The sequence below is a fragment of the Heteronotia binoei genome, chromosome 6 (genome assembly GCF_032191835.1).
Source record: "Heteronotia binoei isolate CCM8104 ecotype False Entrance Well chromosome 6, APGP_CSIRO_Hbin_v1, whole genome shotgun sequence".
Lineage (NCBI taxonomy): Eukaryota > Metazoa > Chordata > Lepidosauria > Squamata > Gekkonidae > Heteronotia > Heteronotia binoei.
The window spans coordinates 135,137,072-135,159,657 of NC_083228.1; the positions used below are offsets into that span (position 1 = coordinate 135,137,072).

The 22,586-nt window shown below is 48.9% G+C and overlaps 1 protein-coding gene across 4 annotated transcripts in view; it reads right to left on the reverse strand.

Annotated features, from left to right (window-relative positions):
- The window catches only part of FAM131A (family with sequence similarity 131 member A), a 125,246-nt gene that overhangs the window by 30,028 nt on the left and 72,632 nt on the right, over positions 1-22,586 (reverse strand). For all 4 annotated transcript variants that reach the window (XM_060240917.1, XM_060240919.1, XM_060240918.1 and 1 more), the window contains one exon: positions 16,654-16,747. In XM_060240917.1, coding sequence (XP_060096900.1) covers positions 16,654-16,747 — 94 coding nt within the window. The remainder of the gene's footprint in view (positions 1-16,653; positions 16,748-22,586) is intronic.

Consider the following 22,586-nt stretch of genomic DNA (forward strand, 5'->3'; position numbering starts at 1 on the left):
TCTAAGCTCCTGCAAAGAGGGATTTGCCTTTAGTATTGTTTCTTTACTCTTAATTAGATCTGTCCATTTTGATTCATTACACTTCTCCTGACGCCGTTTTTTTACAGTATAACTAATAACCAAGCCTCTGAAATAGGCTTTACTAGCTTCCCAAGTAGTTGTCATCGAAATGTCCTTCTGTGTATTTAATTTAAAGAAAAACTTCATTTCTTCCTCTATATACCGAATAAAATTCTTGTCCTTCAATAAATTTGGATTCATTCTCCAACCTGAACGTCTTTTCCCCACGTTCAACATTAACATAATAGGAGAATGATCAGCTATTGTTGATGGGAGAATCTCAGTTTCTAATACCAATTTCATTAACCCAATGGATATCCAAATTGAATCAATCCTAGACCAGGTTCCGTGTCTACTTGAGAAAAACGTATAATCTCTTTTCTTGGGATTAATAGTACGCCAGACATCAACCAAAGCATATTCATCCACCAATTTTAAAAAATTTCAGGGTAGAATATTACTCCTGCTTTTCTTAAATCGGTTTTTATCATTCTTAGGACTTCGATCTAATTCTGGGTTTTCGACCGCATTAAAATCACCTATAATACAGATGTTCTCATATTGAGCCTTATTCACTTTACTGTATAATTCTTTGAAAAACGGTCTTTGGTTTTCATTAGGTGCATACAAGTTTACCAGTAAAAATTTATTAGAATCCTTTATTATTTCAATAGCTTGCATTCTGGCATCCTTGCCCTCAAAAATTAATTCTGCTTGCAGTGTACCTTTGACATAAGTCACCAGCCCTCTCTTTCTTTTATCCTCCTCCGAGGTGATTATAGCCTTACCAAGTTTTTTATTATGTAAAAGAGATTCATCCTTTTTCCGAATGTGTGTTTCTTGCACGCAGACTATGTCTGCTTTAAGTTTAATTAATTGTAGAAAAGTGCGTTTCCTTTTTCTGGGGGAATTCAGACCATTTACATTAATCGAGACAATCTTTAAGCTTTGAGCCATTTTGTATTCTTTACTTGTCTCTAAGGATTTTTTTTCTTTCTCAACGACCTAGTCTCCCTTTTTAAATCTTCGGCCTGCGGAACCTCACCCTCTTCGCCTTCCTCTAACTCTAAAAGTTGATGTTCTTTTTGAGGATCTATAATAACTGACTGGTCCTCTACCTGGTCTCCCCTAAATTTCTCATTTTGCCAATTAAAGCCATGCGTTTTAAGAAACTCATCCATTTTGGCAGAGGAGTCTATTCTAATTCTATTATTGAGATACGTGAATATCATTCCCTCTGGGGTCAGCCACCTATACTGAATTCCTTTTCTCTGCAAACTCAGTGCCAAACGCTTATAATCTCTTCTCTTCGCTCTAATCTGCCAAGGAATATCCTTCATGACCCTAATCTTGATTCCGTTAATAGTTAACTGCTGGTCTCTAGCTTCCCGCCAAACTTTTTCTTTAACCATCCTACGAACAAATCTCACATGGACCTCTCTATTAAGACCGTTCCTTCTCGCATATGTAGTACTTACTCGGTAAACCCAATCTATTTCTCTTTCCATTTCAGTCTGCTCTATTGACAAAAGATCAGCTAAAGCCCCTGCCAGTACTGCAACCAAATTTTCATTTTTTTCCTCTGGGATATTTAAAAACCTTAACACATATTCAGCTTGACCCATTTCCAATTGCATAGTTTTTGTCTCTAATCTGTCCTGATTCCCTTCCAGTTCTTCTATTTTACCTTCCAGTAATTTAAATTTGTCATCAATAGATTTTGTTACTCTGACTACTTCGGTTATGTCTTTCCTAGTTTCTCCAAATTTATCATCAAGACTTTCCATTTTAGCCACTATTCCCTCCATCTGTTTTGTTAGAGAATCCTTCAGTTGGTTTAAGGCTTCTGAAAAATTTACTTGAATGTCTTTTAGTGCATCTTGAGATAGGGCAGCTCCCACCGCCTTTGGTTGGCCTGGTGAGAATTTTACCTTCCCTGCCTGAGACATTCTCTTTAAATTAATGAACAATTTTCCTTATATACCTATTTCTTACTCCTATATTCTCTAACCATCTATTGAGGACCTCAGTATAATTATAATAACTCTTGTAGTCTCTTCCTGTCTTGACTCACCAACAGGTCTCAAATCTAGAGGCACAATAACTTCAAATCTCCTGTCAATTGGCAACACCCCACAATCCAAAAAGATTCCTTTCCCCTTTCCCCGCGTCCCGGTTAGTTTCTCTTCACTCTATTCTGTATGTCAGTTCAATGTCAATTCAGTCCTATAAATCAGCCAAGCCAGTTCACATTAAGATCAAAGCAAACGACCATTACAGTTGCCGGCTTCCACGTCGTCAACTTTTATCAAAGCCCTCTAAGAGCTGCTGCCGTCCCTCGGGTAGACCCTTCAGCTGGTCAAAAACTTCCTGCTCTATCTCCAACCCTGAGAGAAACAATCCTCCACGACAACCAGCCGTTAAAAGTTAATGACCTTTTATTTCGGCCCCTTAACTCCTTGGTCGTCCTGACGTCGGAACGTCCTTACGCAGCACGCACAACGTGCAGCGTGCTGCGTGTTACGCCGCCGCCCTGACCGCTTCGGATTAACCCCTTCGCAACCGCTAGCCTCGTCTCTTCGGGGGGACCTAAAATCTCTTCCTTGAAAGTCCCGGCACAGTACTTTCCAATCTTCGGCTCTCTGGGCTCTGGACTCGAGAAGCCGTCCGCAAAATCAGCTGCTATATTCCTCCGCCCGAACTTCACTCCAGCACTCCAACAGCCTGGCCCGCAGATTTCTCCGCCTCCGCCCTGCACTCCCGGGCGTCCCCGTCGTTACAGCTGAGAACTCACTCCACCTCAAATTAGCCCAGTCGGGTCACGGCCAAGTAGAGCTCTCTCAGTACACCCACCAGTCCAGCTTTTGAAAATTATGCCACAGCCGCAGCCGCAGACTTCAGCAGGACACACACCCACTACGTACTGCTCCGCAACTGCTCCGCAACTGCTAGAAGCCGGAGAACGAAGACCACTCGGGAATGTTAGCTCGAGTAGCTCAGGTAATGTTCTTAACATCGACCACTCTCCAAATTCGCCAACCACCGCTCACCTCCACACTCCGGTGGCTAGGGCTAGTTCGCCATTACGTGCTTCCAACCTCGGGGTCTTGAAGATAAGGTAGAACACTTGGAGACTGTGTTTCCAGCCCCCACTATTCCCCACGCTCTTCATACACACCCCTCCTTCGACTGGAGGTGGTGCAGACCCTAGGGCCCCCCTGGAAGGTTAGAAATTCGGCTCGTCTTGAGGAGCTCTCTCAAGACGCTACCGCACCGCCCTGCCGGAACCGGAAATCCTAAATTCACAGGATCTTCATTGCTGTCAGAGGGCCATCTCTACCTCCCCCTAAATTCATAGGGTCTTCATTGCTGTCAGAGGGCCATCTCTACCTCCCTCTAAATTCACAGGATCTTCATTGCTGTCAGAGGGCCATCTCTACCTCCCCCTAAATTCACAGGATCTTCATTGCTGTCAGAGGGCCATCTCTACCTCCCCCTAAATTCACAGGATCTTCATTGCTGTCAGAGGGCCATCTCTACCTCCCCCTAAATTCACAGGATCTTCATTGCTGTCAGAGGGCCATCTCTACCTCCCTCTAAATTCATAGGGTCTTCATTGCTGTCAGAGGGCCATCTCTACCTCCCCCTAAATTCACAGGATCTTCATTGCTGTCAGAGGGCCATCTCTATCTCCCTCTAAATTCACAGGATCTTCATTGCTGTCAGAGGGCCATCTCTATCTCCCTCTAAATTCACAGGATCTTCATTGCTGTCAGAGGGCCATCTCTACCTCCCCCTAAATTCACAGGATCTTCATTGCTGTCAGAGGGCCATCTCTATCTCCCTCTAAATTCATAGGGTCTTCATTGCTGTCAGAGGGCCATCTCTACCTCCCCCTAAATTCACAGGATCTTCATTGCTGTCAGAGGGCCATCTCTACCTCCCTCTAAATTCACAGGATCTTCATTGCTGTCAGAGGGCCATCTCTACCTCCCCCTAAATTCACAGGATCTTCATTGCTGTCAGAGGGCCATCTCTACCTCCCTCTAAATTCACAGGATCTTCATTGCTGTCAGAGGGCCATCTCTACCTCCCCCTAAATTCATAGGGTCTTCATTGCTGTCAGAGGGCCATCTCTACCTCCCCCTAAATTCACAGGATCTTCATTGCTGTCAGAGGGCCATCTCTACCTCCCTCTAAATTCACAGGATCTTCATTGCTGTCAGAGGGCCATCTCTACCTCCCCCTAAATTCATAGGGTCTTCATTGCTGTCAGAGGGCCATCTCTACCTCCCTCTAAATTCACAGGATCTTCATTGCTGTCAGAGGGCCATCTCTACCTCCCCCTAAATTCACAGGATCTTCATTGCTGTCAGAGGGCCATCTCTACCTCCCCCTAAATTCACAGGATCTTCATTGCTGTCAGAGGGCCATCTCTACCTCCCCCTAAATTCACAGGATCTTCATTGCTGTCAGAGGGCCATCTCTACCTCCCTCTAAATTCATAGGGTCTTCATTGCTGTCAGAGGGCCATCTCTACCTCCCCCTAAATTCACAGGATCTTCATTGCTGTCAGAGGGCCATCTCTATCTCCCTCTAAATTCACAGGATCTTCATTGCTGTCAGAGGGCCATCTCTATCTCCCTCTAAATTCACAGGATCTTCATTGCTGTCAGAGGGCCATCTCTACCTCCCCCTAAATTCACAGGATCTTCATTGCTGTCAGAGGGCCATCTCTATCTCCCTCTAAATTCATAGGGTCTTCATTGCTGTCAGAGGGCCATCTCTACCTCCCCCTAAATTCACAGGATCTTCATTGCTGTCAGAGGGCCATCTCTACCTCCCTCTAAATTCACAGGATCTTCATTGCTGTCAGAGGGCCATCTCTATCTCCCTCTAAATTCACAGGATCTTCATTGCTGTCAGAGGGCCATCTCTACCTCCCCCTAAATTCACAGGATCTTCATTGCTGTCAGAGGGCCATCTCTACCTCCCCCTAAATTCACAGGATCTTCATTGCTGTCAGAGGGCCATCTCTACCTCCCTCTAAATTCATAGGGTCTTCATTGCTGTCAGAGGGCCATCTCTACCTCCCCCTAAATTCACAGGATCTTCATTGCTGTCAGAGGGCCATCTCTACCTCCCTCTAAATTCGCAGGATCTTCATTGTTGTCAGAGGGCCATCTCTACCTCCCCCTAAATTCACAGGATCTTCATTGCTGTCAGAGGGCCATCTCTACCTCCCTCTAAATTCACAGGATCTTTATTGCTGTCAGAGGGCCATCTCTACCACCCCCTAACTTTGCAGGATCTTCATTGCTGTCAGATGGCCATCTAGCCTCTGTTTAAAAACCTCCAAGGAAGGAGAGCCCACCACCTCCCAAGGAAGCTTGTTCCACTGAGGAATCGCTCTAACGGTCAGGAAGTTCTTCCTAATGTTGAGCCGGAAAGTCTTTTGATCAAATTTCAACCCATTGGTTCTGGTCCTACCTTCCGGGGCCACAGAAAACAATTCCACACCCTCCTCTAGATGACAGCCCTTCAAGGACTTGAAGATGGTGATGCTATCACCTCTCAGCCGCCGCCTCCTCTCCAGGCTAAACATCCCCAGCTCCTTCAACCTTTCCTCATAGGACTCGGTCTCCAGACCCCTCACCATCTTCGTCGCCTTCCTCTGGACCCATATAACATGGGGCAGGGGTCATTTTGTAGAAAAATAGGTGGTGGTGCTCATTAGCATAACACATTAGGATATGCTGCCCCCCCCAGCCAAATGCAACCTGATACAAGAAAGGAGAGCCCTGGGCGAGTGAGGCCTGCTTGGGCTGGCTAGAGCTCCAGCCAGCCCAAGCAGGCCTCACTCACCTAGGGCTCCCCTGGACCACCATCCCCCCAGTCAAAAGGCCAGCAAACCACCCGCCACCCAAAATCACATAATGAGTGTAGGAAAGGTGGCGCGGGCTTCTTCAGGGGTTAATGAGGGCTGTTGGGGGTGTAGCAAAGCCCCTGGGGGCTGGCTGGCTGCCCACTCTCCTAATCCAGGGATTGTTATGCAGCTGCACCTGCTATTCGATGGACAAGGTAGGTGGGAAGGAGGAGGGGAAACTCTCCGAAAGGTTCAGGAGCTTCCTGCTGAAGCTGAGGCCTGCTTATATCTCTTATAGCTCTTATATGTGAGTCCACAGGTTCTGGATAACAATAGCACAGGGTGTCCTGTTCCTTTAATTTCCCTTTAATTTCACTAAAGTTTCCGATGCATCTTTCCAAAGGAATTATAAATACTAGATAATTAATTCACAAGTACAGATAAGGTATTCATGCATTCAAAAAGATTTCACCTTGGTGTCCTATATAATCTGGGATAGGATTCCGAACAATTTCAAACCCTAATCTGTGTGCGCCTAATGGTTCATAATGAAAAGGATCAGTTATATTTGTCACCGGGTACTGTTCCCAAAGCTTTTTATGTCATAGAGATAAGGGCGGGGGGGCTGCTGGGTTTTTCCAGTAAGGAGCAATAGTTGCTTTAGCCTATAGTGAATAAAGTAACAATTAAGAGCATAAGAGCATAAGAGTAGCCATGTTGGATCAGGCCAATGGCCCATCCAGTTCAATACTCTGTGTCACACAGTGGCCAAAAAAAACCCAGGCACCATCAGGAGGTTCATCAGTGGGGCCAAGATACCAGAAACCCTCCCACTGTGCCCCCCAAAGCACCAAGAATACAGAGCATCATTGCCCCAGGCAGAGAGTTCCAACGATACCCTGTGGCTAACAGCCCCTGATGGACGTCTGCTCCATATGTTTCTCCAATCCCCTCTTGAAGCCGTCTATGCTTGCAGCTGCCACCTGTGGCAGTGAATTCCATGTGTTATTTCCCTATGTGAATACGATAGGATTCTAGCTATCTGAGCAGTCGGGTTAGAACAGATAAAAGGAAGTGCTTCTTCACCCAAAGGGTGATGAACACATGGAATTCACTGTCACAGGAGGTGGCAGCAGTTGCAAGCATAGCCAGCTTCAAGAGGGGATTGGATAAGCATATGGAGCAGAGGTCCATCAGTGGCTATTAGCCGCAGCGTATTGTTGGAACTCTCTATCTGGAGCAAGTGATGCTCTGGGTGCTTGGGAGGGGCCACAGTGGGAGGGCTTCTAGTGTCCTGGCCCCACTGGTGGACCTCCTGATGACACCTGGTGGTTTCTGGCCACTGTGTGACACAGAGTGTTGGACTGGATGGGCCATCGGCCTGATCCAACATGGCTTCTCTTATGTTCTTATGTGACACAGAGTGTTGGACTGGATGGGCCATCGGCCTGATCCAACATGGCTTCTCTTATGTGACACAGAGTGTTGGACTAGATGGGCCATTGGCCTGATCCAACAGGGCTCCTCTTATGTTCTTATGTGACACAGAGTGTTGGACTGGATGGGCCATTGGCCTGATCCAACAGGGCTCCTCTTATGTTCTTATGTGACACAGAGTGTTGGACTGGATGGGCCATCGGCCTGATCCAACATGGCTTCTCTTATGTGACACAGAGTGTTGGACTGGATGGGCCATTGGCCTGATCCAACAGGGCTCCTCTTATGTTCTTATGTGGCACAGAATGTTGGACTGGATGGGCCATTGTCCTGATCCAACATGGCTTATCTTATGTTCTTAAGTGACACAGAGTGTTGGACTGGATGGGCCATTGGCCTGATCCAACAGGGCTTCTCTTATGTTCTTATGTGACACAGAGTGTTGGACTGGATGGGCCATCGGCCTGATCCAACAGGGCTTCTCTTATGTTCTTATGTGACACAGAGTGTTGGACTGGATGGGCCATCGGCCTGATCCAACATGGCTTCTCTTATGTTCTTATGTGACACAGAGTGTTGGACTGGATGGGCCATTGGTCTGATCCAACAGGGCTCCTCTTATGTTCTTATGTGACACAGAGTGTTGGACTGGATGGGCCATTGGCCTGATCCAACATGGCTTCTCTTATGTTCTTAAGTGACACAGAGTGTTGGACTGGATGGGCCATTGGCCTGATCCAACAAGGCTTCTCTTATGTTCTTATGTGACACAGAGTGTTGGACTGGATGGGCCGTTGGCCTGATCCAACAGGGCTTCTCTCATGTTCTTCTGTGACACAGAGTGTTGGACTGGATGGGCCATTGGCCTGATCCAACATGGCTTCTCTTATGTTCTTATGTGACACAGAGTGTTGGACTGGATTGGCCATTGGCCTGATCCAACAGGGCTTCTCTTATGTACTTATGTGACACAGAGTGTTGGACTGGATGGGCCATTGGCCTGATCCAACATGGCTTCTCTTATGTTCTTATCTTATAGTTCAAAAATAGAGATTCAAAAGGTGTGGGTTTCATCTGCTGCAAATGGCAGGGTGCAATCCACGACAGAGTCAACATCCTTCGAAGCCCAAAGACTTCAGAGCACTTGAAAAGATGTAACTCGGCTTAGGAGTGCTGCTTCAAGGAACAGAATCCCCACCCCTCCCCTCCTCTCCTGTTTTTTGGACCGAAAAAGAAATGTCCCAGCTGCTCCTCCCTCTGCAGGAGAAAATCCACAGTTACCAAATTCCCCACCCCCAGTGGAATTAAAAGCATCTAGGGGCGGTCCCCCCACCCCGCCCCATTGGAAAATGGCAAGAGATGGAAGGGTTGAGGTTTCCCCCCTTACCTACTCTCCAATGTTCCCTCTAAGCTGTAGAGTCTTGTGAGCAAAAATTCTACTTTGTGAGCTGCTGGCATTAAAGTTGTGAGCTCCTGCATCAATTAGCGTGCTCTGGGCTCATCCTTCCTGAGCTAACACAAAAAGGTGTGAGCTGGAGGCTAAAAATCTGTGAGCTAGCTCGCGCTAACTCAGCTTAGAGGGAACACTGATCATAAGGCAAATGCAAATTGGAGCTGCATCAACAGAAGTATAGCGTCCAGATCACGTGAAGTGAAGGGGTCGCTTTACTCTGCTCTGGTAAGATCCCGCCCCCCCCCCCGCCACCTTTCTCCTTGATAAAAGAGTCTTGGGCAGAAAAATTTACAAAAGGGGGAGTAAAGGTCAAGGTAGTCCCCCTGTGCGAGGACCAGTGGTTTCCGACTCTGGGATGATGTCGCATCACAACATTTTCACGGCAGACCCTTTTATGAGGTGGTTTGCCCTTGCCTTCCCCAATCATCTACACTTCCCCCCCCCCCACCCCCAGCAAGCTGGGTGCTCATTTTACCGACCTCGGAAGGATAGAAGGGAGGGAACCCTTGAAAAATAAATGGTGAAGAGTTTGCATTGTGTCCAGTGGAATCTGGGAAGGAGGAGGATTTTGGATTTATAGCCCACCTTTCGCTACCCAAAAGAGCACTTAGAGTCTGTGCACTTCACCACCACACCAAACTGGCTCGGAGGAGGAGGAGGTTGGATTTATACCTTGCCCTTTGCTAACTGAAGGCGTCTGAGTGGCTTATAATCTCCTTTTCCTTCCCGCAACAGACACCCTGTGAGGTAGGTGGGGCTGAGAGAGCTCTGACAGAAGCTGCTCTTGAGCAGAACAGCTTTGAGAGAACTTGTGGTTGACCCAAGGTCACATCAGCAGCAGGTGTATGTGGAGGAGCGGGGAATCAAACCCGGTCCTCTCAGATAAGAGTCCGCACACTTAACCACTACACCAAACTGGCTCTCAAGGAGAAGAAGAAGAGGAGGAGGAGGAGGAGGAGGAGAAGAAAAGGAGAAGAAGATTGGATTTATACCTTGTCCTTCACTATCCATAGGAGTCTCAGAGCAGCTCACAATCTCCTTTATCTTCCTCCCCTACAACAGACACCCTGTGAGGTGGGTGGGGCTAAGAGAGCTCTCACAGCAGCTGCCCTTTCAATGACAACTCCTACGAGAGCTGTGGCTGACCCAAGGCCATTCCAGCAGGTGCAAGTGGAGGAGTGGGGAATCAAACCCGGTCCTCTCAGATAAGAGTCCGCACACTTAACCACGACACCAAACTGGCTCTCAGGGAGAGGAAGAGGAGGAGGAGAAAAGGAGAAGATCGGATTTATACCTTGTCCTTCGCTACCCATAGGAGTCTCAGAGCGGCTCACAATCTCCTTTCCCTCCCCCTCCCCACAACAGACACCCTGTGAGGTGGGTGGGGCTGAGAGAGCGCTGACAGAAACTGCTCTTGGAAGGCAGGGAGAGAGAGGGATGAAACAATCCTCATAAATGAGCATTTTAATAACGTTCAAACAGCTGTGCCAGGCGGCCCACCAATTGGTGCCCAAGTAAGTGCCAAATGCCCACCCTGCTGTTAAGAAGCCAAGGAAAATCAGTTGGCAGGCGGGGAAATCAGGCGGCGGCAGTCAAGGGCCATCATCAGTTGAATTGCAGCTGATGAGTTTCAGAACTGGCAGCTGCCCATGTGCTCAGTTGCTGCCCCAGACAACGAAAATTCCCTGGGCTCCTTGAAAAGGAAGAACTTAGAGTCTGTGCACTGTCAGCACCTATTGGCGAGAATATCACGTTGTCAAATGCAGGACTGATTGACATTCCTTGTCAACAAGGGAGGCAAAGACAGGGAAACATTCCCCCCCCCTTCTTTTTTTGCAAGTGCAGGCTGGGGGAGGGGAGGTTGGAATGAAGCAGGATCAGGCCTCAGATTCCGCAGGAGCTCACAGGAGCAAAGCTCCTGAACCTTTCTGAGGGTTCCCCCTCTTCCTCCCCACCTACCTTGTCCATTGAATAGGAGGTGCAGCTGCATAACAATCCCTGGATTAGGAGAGCGGGCAGCCAGACAGCCACCAGGGGCTTTGCCACGCCCCCAGCAGTCCTCATTAACCCCTGGAGAAGCCCGCACCACCCTTTCTCCACTTCTTATGGGGTTTTAGGTGGCGGGTGGCTTGCTGACCTTTTGACTATGTGTGTGGGGGGGGTGGCCGAGGAGAGCCCCTGGTGAGCGAGGCCTGCTTGTGCTGGCTGGATCTCTAGCCAGCCCAAGCAGGCCTCGCTCGCCCGGGGCTTTCCTTTCTTGCATAGGTTGCTTTGGGCTGGGGGGCGGCGGCATATGCTAATGAGTTATGCTAATGAGCTCCGCCACCAATTTTTCTACAAAACGACCCCAAGCAGGATCCAACCTCTCCCTTCGCTTGTCCTTTCCCAATTTGCATCCCCTCCCCTCCCCACAGCTGTTCACCAGCCATGTGGATTCGCATTCCTTCTTCCTTCGGGTTCAGATTTTAATTTTATCTCTCGTCGACTTCTCCCTATTTTTAGGGAACAGAAGCTGCTCATTCCTTCGGAGATGCTTTCTGCCCACGTCTGTTTCTGAAATAGCCCCAAGAGCAGCGGGGGACGAAGAAGACGGAGAAAAGATTGGATTGATACCCCGCCCTTCACTTGGGAGTCTCTGAGCGGCTTCCAATCGCCTTCCCTTCCCTTCCCGTCCCCACAACAGACACCCTGACTGAGAGAGCTCTGACTGAAAATGGCTCTTGAGAGGACAGCTCTGAGAGAACTGGGACTGGCCAAGGTCACCCAGCTGGCTGCATCTGGAGGAGTGGGGAATCGAACCCGGTTCTCCCAGATGACAGCCTCTGCTCTTAACCACTACACTAAACTGGGAGAATGGGGGTCAGGAAGTATAAGAGGAAGAAGAAATTGGATTTATACCCTGCCCTTCACTGGGAGTCTCAGAGCGGCTTACAATCTCCTTCCCCTTCCCCTCCCCACAACAGACACCCTGTGAGAGCCAGTTTGGTGTAGTGGTTAAGTGCGCGGACTCTTATCTGGGAGAACCAGGTTTGATTCCCCACTCCTCCACTCGCACCTGCTAGAATGGCCTTGGGTCAGCCATAGCTCTGGCAGAGGTTGTCCGTGAAAGGGCAGCTGCTGTGAGAGTCCTCTCAGCCCCACCCACCTCACAGGGTGTCTGTTGTGGGGGAGGGAGATAAAGGAGATTGTGAGCCTCTCTGAGACTCTTGAGTGGAGGGCGGAATATAAATCCAATGTCGTCTTCTTCTTCTTCTTGAGGTAGGTGGGACTGAGACCGATTTCGCACTCACCCTTATGCTGCTCTCACGTCGGTCTTCTCAGCGTGGCATCCTCCCAATTTCCCACTATTTGCGCCAGGGCTGCAGCAAACATTGAGGTTTTCGCGCAGCAAATGGAAACCACTAAAAACCACTTTCCGTTTGCTGCATGAAACCCGCAATGTTTGCTGCAGCCCCAATGCAAATAGTGAGAAATCGGGAGGACACCACGCTGAGAAGACGGACGTGAGAGCGGCGTAAGGTGAGTGCGAAATCAGCCTGAGAGAGCTCTGAGAGAACGGCTCTTGAGCAGAACAGCTCTGACAGAGTTATGACTGACCCAAGATCACTCCAGCAGTTGCACGTGGAAGAGCGGGGCTAGAAAGTGCCTCGCTCCACTTGGACTTCACTCTCCCAGCAGCCCTAGGCTAGGATGGGCTTTTCATGAGTGAGGGGGGTAGAGATCCGAGCTAGAGAGCCAGTTTGGCGTAGCGGTTAAGTGTGCGGGCTCTTATATGGCAGAATGGGTTTTGTGGGACACAGCTTTAGTTGGGAAGCCCATCCCAGCTTGGAGCTGCTGGGAGAGGGAAGCCTAGGTGGAGCGAGGCATTTTTTAGCCTCACAGGCCAAGGACTACCTGAGACCGATGCAGTGGGAAAGCGACAGCCAACAACAGGCCGTAGGGGCTGAGATCTTCATCAGAACATCGGAAGAGCCCTCCTGGATCACACCAATAGTTCATCTAGCCCAGCATCATATCTCGCAAGTAGTCAACCAGTTCCTCTACAGCAGGGTTAGGGTTAGGGTTAACATAAGAGCCACATAGAATAAATGTCAGATGTTTGAGAGCCTCGAGGCAGGGAGGGAGAAGTAGAAAGAAAACAACTTTCACATTAAATGCATTCTACAAGCCACTGGGCTGGCTTGGCTTGGAGAAGTGATTTCAGGAGAGAAATGTCTTTTCCAAGCTGGCTGACGGGATGGTGGGGGCTTTGAGAGCCACACGACATGTGTGAAAGAGCCACATGTGGCTCCTGAGCCACAGTTTGGCCACCCCTGCTCTAGAGCACCAACAACAGGGCATAGAGGCCGGGGCCTTCACTGCCTTCTGCCACTGGGATTCAGAGGCTGAGTGCCCCTGAATGTGGAGATCCCCCTCGGTCCCCATGGCTAGCGGCCACTGATAGACTTATCCTCCACGGATCTATCTCATCCTCTTTTCAGTCTGTTTATGCCTGTGGCCATTACTACAGTCCCTGGAAGCCAATTCCGCATTTTAGTCACTCTGTGTGTAAAGTAGGGTTGCCAATCCCCAGTTGTAGGCAGGGGATCCCCTGGTGTGGAGGCCCCTCCCCCGCTTCAGATACTGGGAGGGGTTGCAAACCCAGAAGAAGACAGAAACAGGATACAGGATGACCTTGACAGGCTGGAAAACTGGGCTAAAACCAATAAAATGAATTTTAACAGGGATAAATGTAAAGTTCTGCACATAGGTAGGAAATATCCAAGGCATGGTTATAGAATGGGGGAGACTTGTCTTAGCAGTAGTATGTGCGAAAAAGATCTAGGGGTCTTAGTGGATCATACGCTGAACATGAGTCAACAGTGTGATGCGGTGGCTAAAAAGGCAAATGCAATTTTGGGCTGTATCGACAGAAGTATAGTGTCCAGATCACGTGATGTGATGGTATCGCTTTCCTCTGCTCTGGTAAGACCTCCCCTTGAGTATTGTGTTCAGTTTTGGGCACCACAATTTAAGAAGGATACAGACAAGCTGGAACGGGTCCAGAGGAGGGTGATGAAGATGGTGAGGGGTCTGGAGACCAAGTCCTAAGAGGAAAGGTTGAAGGAGCTGGGATTGTTTAGCCTGGAGAGGAGGTGGCTGAGAGGTGATATGATCACCATCTTCAAGTCCTTGAAGGGCTGTCATCTAGAGGAGGGTGTGGAATTGTTTTCTTTGGCCCCGGAAGGTAGGACCAGAACCAATGGGTTCAAATTAAATCAAAAGAGTTTCTGGCTCAACATTAGAAAGAACTTCCTGAACAGGCTTTCTCGGGAGGTGGTGGGCTCTCCTTCCTTGGAGGTTTTCAAACAGAGCCTAGATAGCCTTCTGAGAGCAATGAAGATCCTGTGAATTTAGGGGGAGGTGTTTGTGAGTTTCTTGCATTGTGCAGGGGGTTGGACTAGATGACTCTGGAGGTCCGTTCCAACTCTATGATTCTATGATATAAAACAGGGGTGGCCAATGGTAACTCTCCAGATTTTTTTTGCCTACAACTCCCATCAGCCCCAGCCATTGGCCATGCTGGCTGGGGCTGATGGGAGTTGTAGGCAAAAAAAATCTGGAGAGCTACCGTTGGCCACCCCTGATATAAAAGCAAACAAGAGCCCCAATGCCAGATGTTGGAAATGCAAGAGTACAGACCCAACCTTCTGTCATACGTGGCGTTAACAAAGCTAAAAAAATATTGGCTAAAGATCCATGAAGAAATACAAAAGATATGGAAAGTCAGCTTCCCGATGAATCCCAAAAAATATGTTATTAAACGATGTACCATTCAATCCATCAAAAATTCATAACGAACATTTAAATATATGGTGACGGCGGCAAGAGTGGGATTTGCATCAAAATGGAAAGCTGAAACAATGCCAGAATTGATCTATTAGAAAAATAAACTAGCTGATTATATGACCATGGCAAAGTGAACACATACCTGTGTAATAGACCAGAATATGAATTTCAAGAAAAATTGAGGGGGTTTTTTGCATATATATACCAAAATTAGGTTGCAGAGCTTGAAAGACTCAAAATGATATGTATTGAATGATATGTGGTTTTAATTATATACCTGTTCTGTCTAGTGATCCCAAAATTGTATTAATTGTTTTGGTAAATTGCATTTCATGATGTAGCTAATCCTCCAAGAGCTTATAGGGCTCTCAGTGCAGGGCCTACTGTAAGCTCCAGGAGGACCGGCTACATCAGGGGGACATGGCCTAATATGCAAAGGAGTTCCTGCTACAAAAAAACCCTGGTTTAGGCCACATACCCCTGATTAGCCAATTCTCCAAGAGCTTGTAGGGCTCTCAGTACAGGGTCTATTGTAAGCTCCAGAAGGACCGGCTACATCAGGGGGGCATGGCCAAATATGCAAAGGAATTCCAGCTACAAAAAAAACCCTGGTTTAGGCCACACACCCCTGATGTAGCTAATCCTCCAAGAGCTTATAGGGCTCTCAGTACAGGGCCTACTGTAAGCTCCAGAAGGACTGGTTACATCAGGGGTGTGGCCTAATATGCAAAGGAATTCCTGCTACAAAAAAAGCCCTGCTCTACAGCATCCCATGTCTCCTGAGCTCCCTCCTCAAACTCCCCCCTCTTCCCGAGCACTTCCTCTGAATCTCCAGGAATTTCCCGAGGCAGAGTGGGCAGCCCTACTGGGAACACTGCAGTAGCCTGTACCCCCTGAAAGCAGTCGTGCACCTGCTGAGCTCTAGCCATTGATGCGGGGATGGCTACGGGAATCCCTTATTCATGCAGAGCTGTGCATAGAGGTAGATGTGTCCATCCAGTAAGGGACCGATTGTATTGATTGACTGCATTTACTCTGTTTGTTTCCTGTTCCAGACATTGAGGAGCCGCTGCACTTGACCTTCCCCCCCCCCCTCTTCTTGCATCTTTTAAAAGCTTCTGAAAGCTGTTCTTGGATCAGTTTTGAGGTTCAGTGACTGAGGGGTACAAGCCGCTGGAGAAGCCTGGGTGGCTGAACTTGTTTAATGTAAGAGCCACATAAAACAAACGTCAGATGTTTGAGAGCCGCAAAGTGCAAATGTCAGATGTCTGAGAGCTCGAAGGAAGGAAGGAAGGGAGGGAGGGAGGGAGGGGGGAGGAAGGACGGAAGGAAGGAAGGAAGGAAGGAAGGAAGGAAGGAAGGAAGGAAGGAAGGAAGGAAGGAAGGAAGGGAGGGAGGGAGGGAGGGAGGGAGGGAGGAAGGAAGGAAGGAAGGAAGGAAGGAAGGAAGGAAGGAAGGAAGGAAGGAAGGAAGGAAGGAAGGAAGGAAGGAAGGAAGGAAGGAAGGAAGGAAGGAAGGAAGGAAGGAAGGAAGGAAGATGGGGGAGGGAAAGGTGGAAAGAAAGCAACTTGAATTTTACATGCATACTCCAAGCCACCTGCTGGCTTGGCTTGGAGAAGTGATTTAAAGAGACAAATGCCTTCTCCAGGATGGCTGACAGGTTGGCCACCCCTGCTGGGTGACAGGTTGGCCACCCCACAATTTGGCCACCCCAGCTGTAGCGAATCATCAGAGCTCTCCCCTGCACCACGTTGAACACATGGTGAGAGAAGAACTGCCAGTCTGATCTCTGTGGCTCTACAGCGCCATCATTGCAGGTGGTCAGTTAGGGTACTGCAGCCGGGAATTTACAAGCAGCGGGGGATCTCATCTGACCTTCTGTGGTGCCCTAAAATTGCAACGCCCCTTAAGATATCCCTAAGGGGTTCCATGGCTCTTTTCCAAAGGATTTTGCTGGCACGCAACTTCCATAGAGAGACGAGAGGCCCCCAGATCCCTCATCACTTACCATGCAAAGAGGACCGTGCGAGGGCCGCGATTTCCTGGATGGTGAGTGCTCGCCGGGACTTGGGTAACATTTCGACAGTATCCTCAACATTTACCTGAAAGAGGGAGGGGGGAAAGCGGGGTCAGAAGCTGCCACAAGAGTACTGAAACAGACGCTTCATCTTGGACTAGAGTGAAAGAGACAGAATTACAGAGGCACGGTGAGGGAGCCGGTAGTAAAATAAATCATCAACAGGGATGCGCGTGCATAAAATGCTGTCAGTCGCAGCTCTTATGGTGACCCCACTAAGGGCTTTCAAGGCAGGGGAGAAGCTGAGGTGGTTGGCCATGGCCTTCCTCTGCAGAGCCTTCCTTGGTGGTCTCTCATCCAAGTATCAACCCTGCCTAGCTTTCCCCAGCAAGGGGCTTTCAAGGCAAGTGAGAAGTAGAGGTGATTGGCCATGGCCTTCCTCTGCAGAGCCTTCCTTGGTGGTCTCGCTTCCAAGTACCAACCCTGCTTAGCTTCCCCCAGCAAGGGGCTTTCAAGGCAAGTGAGAAGCAGAGGTGACTGGCCATGGCCTTTCTCTGCAGAGCCTTCGTGGTGGTCTCGCTTCCAAGGACTAAGCAAGACTGACGCTGCTTAGCTACTCATTAGAGATGAAATTCGGCGTTACCACGCTGCCTTCCCTCTGATCAATAGGTATAACAAATATTTCTCCCCCCCCCCATAAGGTTTCCAGAATAACGTCCAATGCTCCTTTGTAGACCACCCTCCCAACTGTCCCCGCCACACACTTAACAGGCACCAATCTGTGCTTCTAAAATGTATAAACCAGCCAATCAAAACTGAGCTGGCAGGCTGAAGCTGTTAAGACAGTGGGCTAGTCTTCACTCAGCTGTGAAGCTCACTGATGACACTCTACCTCGGGCAAGGGGAAGGCAAAAAGCTTCCAGGATCCCTGGGCCAATTTGGCTTGGAGGAAAATCCCTTCCAGACCCCGAAGTAGCAATTGGCATTACCCTGGGCATATAAGAAAGGGCTCCTAGAGTTGAGCACTGGCTCATCTCTTCCCGCTCTCTCTCACACAATCTCACCTCCTAAGGTTACCAGCTCCGGGTAGGGAAATACCTGGAGATTTTGGGGGTGGAGCCAGGGGAGGGCAAGTTTGGGAAGGGGAGAACATAAGAACATAAGAGAAGCCCTGTTGGCACAGGCCAATGGCCCATCCAGTCCAACACTCCGTGTCACATAAGAACATAAGAAAAGCCATGTTGGATCAGGCCAATGGCCCATCCAGTCCAACACTCTGTGTCACATAAGAACATAAGAGAAGCCCTGTTGGATCAGGCCAATGGCCCATCCAGTCCAAAACTCTGTGTCACATAAGAACATAAGAGAAGCCATGTTGGATCAGGCCAGTGGCCCATCCAGTCCAACACTCTGTGTCACATAAGAACATAAGAGAAGCCCTGTTGGATCAGGCCAATGGCCCATCCAGTCCAACACTCTGTGTCACATAAGAACATAAGAGAAGCCCTGTTGGATCAGGCCAATGGCCCATCCAGTCCAAAACTCTGTGTCACATAAGAACATAAGAGAAGCCATGTTGGATCAGGCCAGTGGCCCATCCAGTCCAACACTCTGTGTCACATAAGAACATAAGAGAAGCCATGTTGGATCAGGCCAGTGGCCCATCCAGTCCAACACTCTGTGTCACGTAAGAACATAAGAGAAGCCATGTTGGATCAGGCCAATGGCCCATCCAGTCCAACACTCTGTGTCACGTAAGAACATAAGAGAAGCCATGTTGGATCAGGCCAATGGCCCATCCAGTCCAACACTCTGTGTCACGTAAGAACATAAGAGAAGCCATGTTGGATCAGGCCAATGGCCCATCCAGTCCAACACTCTGTGTCACGTAAGAACATAAGAGAAGCCATGTTGGATCAGGCCAGTGGCCCATCCAGTCCAACACTCTGTGTCACATAAGAACATAAGAGAAGCCATGTTGGATCAGGCCAATGGCCCCTCTGGTCCAACACTCTGTGTCACATAAGAACATAAGAGAAGCCATGTTGGATCAGGCCAATGGCCCCTCCAGTCCAACACTCTGTGTCACATAAGAACATAAGAGAAGCCCTGTTGGATCAGGCCAATGGCCCACCCAGTCCAGCACTCTGTGTCACATAAGAACATAAGAGAAGCCCTGTTGGATCAGGCCAGTGGCCCATCCAGTCCAACACTCTGTGTCACAGAAGAACATAAGAGAAGCCCTGTTGGATCAGGCCAATGGCCCATCCAGTCCAACACTCTGTGTCACACAGTGGCCAAAAAAATTATATATATTTATACACACATATATATACACACTGTGGATAATAGCCACTGATGGACCTCTGCTTCATATTTTTATCCAATCCCCTCTTGAAGCTGGTTATGCTTGTAGCTGCCGCCACCTCCTGTGGCAGTGAACTCCACATGTTAATCATCCTTTGGGTGAAGAAAGACTTCCTTTTATCCATTTTAACCCAACTGCTCAGCAATTTCATTGAATGCCCACGAGTTCTTGTATTGTGAGAAAGGGAGAAAAGTAGGGAGGGCTTTCAATGGGGTCAAATGTCACAGAGTCCACCTTCCAGTGTCTCCAGGTGAGCCTGATCTCTGTCGCCTGGAGATCGGTTGCGACAGGGGGAGATCGCCAGTCACCATCTGGAAATGGGCAACCTGACAACCAGCTGGAGGTTGGTACTCCTCGCTCTCTGTCTCTTCCTCTGCTGCTGCGGGGGGGGGGGGGGGGGGTGCCCTCAATCCTACTCAGGAGTTGCACTCCCCATTGGTTGAGGACCCCTGGGGTTCTTTTGTTCAGTCCCGGACTGCCCACTGAGAACTTATCAGCCGATCAGGGCAGCCCATTAGCAAATGGATGGCTTCACAGATGCCAGACAGAGAACATCAGTGGCAACACAAAACTGCTTCTTAAGCTGCAGCCTACGAAGACACCTTTTATTAAAACAGTCAAATCCAGAGAGGTTTCCCCACCACCACCACCACCACCAATACTTCTTCCTGAATCAAGCATCTGATTCACTTTCTGGTGTATTATGCAATGGTGCCTTTCAGTGAAACGTTTTATTCATATCAGCTACGGTTGCCAAGTCCAATTCAAGAAATATCTGGGGACTTTGGGGGCGGAGCCAGGAGACTTTGGGAGCGCAGCCAGGAGCAAAGGTGTGACAAGCATCATTGAACCCCAAAGGGAGTTCTTCTGGGCATCACATTTAAAGGGACCGCGCACCTTTTCAATGCCTTCCCTCCATTGGAAATAATGGAGGACAGGGGCACCTACTTTTGGGGCTTATAGAATTGGACCTCCTGGTCCAATCCTTTTGAAATTTAGAGGGGGGCATTTTGAGGAGACGCATCAGATGCAACGCTGACAATTTGGTCCCTCTATCTCAAAAAACAACCCCCCCCGAGCCCCAGATACCCGCGGATCAATTCTCCATTATACCGTGGCAGGGGTGGCCAACAGTAGCTCTCCAGATGTTTTTTGCCTACAACTCCCATCAGCCCCAGCCAGCGTGGGGATCGGCAACCCTAATCAAGATGTGTCTCTGTGTTCGTTTGTGGCCCTTTTTCCACACTTGAACGTCAACCTGGGTTTTCTCTGAGTTCTGCTTGCGGCCTGGAAGCTGGCAACCTTATCGGCAGGGTTTTCAGCGCCCGCACCGCAACTAGGCAAGACGTCTTTTGCTTTTAAGGCCCGTGCTGGTCTCTAGGGAAGGAGCTCTGAGGCTGCAGTACCAAAGTCCTGATGGTCCCTGACCTCGAGCCAGCTGTGGTTTTGCCAGAACCATCAAGGAACATATGTAGCCGGCTTCAGCCAAGTCAGATGCTTCCTTGGAGCTCTACTTTGGCTGGGAAAAGCTCTCCTGGAAGATTCTAGAGCAGGGAGCCTGCCTCGGCCCTGCTGAGATGGTTGTTCACTGGAAAAGCCAGAGACGGAAACAATGTCAACTTGTATGCACAGCATCCAGCTGTACCCCGCTCTCACCTCCCCTGCCAGACGATTCAGTAGCTGATGTAGCCTCAGTGCTGCGAGAGGGCAAGGATGTTATTGCAGCTGACATGCTGCCCACTCTAAGCCTCCTCCAGAGCTGACAGCTGGGTCTGAGCAACCCTCTCGCAAAAGAAATCTTCTTCTTTAGACCAGAAATGAAAACTGTGACAAGGCTTAACTAAGGTGAAAAACGGGTCTGAAAGTTCTTGTCGTATTATCCGGAAAACTTTCAGACCCGTTTTTCACCATTTTCTATTTTCTCCATTGGCTGAGGATCCGCCCTTGGGGAGGAAGGTGGGGAGGCTGAGCTTGCTTTACCAGGCTCTCTCAATCGCACGACAGAGCTACTGAGCCAAGCCTCCCTTCCTTCTATTGGCTGAGGCTCCCTCCCTCCTGATCCCCTGGCGAGGGAGGGAAAGAGCCAGAGCTTCCTTTGCCCAGTTCCCTGGATCTCATGGGAGAGATGAAAAGAAAGCACCTTTAAGGCCAACAAGTGCTAATGTTTTACGCATGTTTTATTTTAAGGTGTTTTTTTTTTAAAAAAAAATCTTTGTCTATGTCCTTTATAAAGTTTATATCTCTGCTACCTAACTGGTACACACATGGCCTGGCCCGACATGACCTGGCCCAACAAGGAATTATTTATGTAAAATCCGGCTCTCATAACAAATGAGTTTGACACCCCTGGCTTATACCTTCAATAAAACTTTGTTGGTCTTAAACGTACTACTGGCCTCTAATTTTATTCTGTGTATAGATGTTATCTCCTTGAATGGGACACCCCCCCCTTTGCTGTAACCTGGTCTCTAACTTTAGACGGCGGGTACATGTTATCCTCCATGAATGGGACACCTCTCTTAGTCATAATCTGGACTCAAACTTTATTATGCATAGGGCGTTATCTCCTTGAATGGGACGCATCTCTTTGTCCTAATCTGGGAGCCGCCCTCTGACCCTCCTCTCTCCCTTTGTCATCTCCCTCTCTGCACATGGCCTTCCACGGAGACACACGTCTCTGCAGGTCTCTCCTGTACAATCCCCTCACACGCCCACACACGATGCCGGGCAAGCTGACCATTTGTGGTAGGGAAAGGACTCTTTAGGTGAGGGCTTCTCTCTATCCTTCCAAATGCAACCTGAACATGAACTGAATCCACTTGAATAAACGTTTGCCTTCTTTGCAATATACTGCTGAGATTTCTTTACAGCATCACGCTCCCAAAACTCCGCTATATGAACCAAATATCCTAATCATTATCCCCGGCAGTGCTCCCCTCCTCAAAATCCAGATTCCCCAGACTCCACCTCCAAAATCTCCAGGTATATCCCAACCCAGAGCTGGCCAATGTACCCCCTGCCTGCCCTACGAGACACACACCTGTCAGCCCACCTGAGCTAGGATAGTGCGTTTGTACAGGGCTCACTTTCTATCAGGAGCTCCTTTGCATATAGGGTTGCCAATCCCCAGGTAGGGGCAGGAGATCCCCCGGTTTGGATCATCAGAAAGCGGGGGGAGGGGACGGGAATGTCTGCTGGGAACTCTGTTATTCCCTATGGAGATTTATTCCCATAGAAAATAATGGAGAATTGATCCGCGAGTATCTGGGGCTCTGGAAGGGCTGTTTTTTTGAGGTAGAGGCACCAAATTTTCAGTATAGCATCTAGTGCTTCTCCCCAAAATACCCCGCAAGTTTCAAAATGATTGGACCAGGGGGTCCAATTCTATGAGCCCCAAAAGAAGGTGCCCCTATCGTTCATTATTTCCTATGGAAGGAAGGCATTGAAAAGGTGTGCCGTCCCTTTAAATGTGATGGCCAGAACTCCCTTTGGAGTTCAATTTTGCTTGTCACAGCCTTGATCTTGGCTCCACCCCTAATGTCTCCTGGCCCTACCC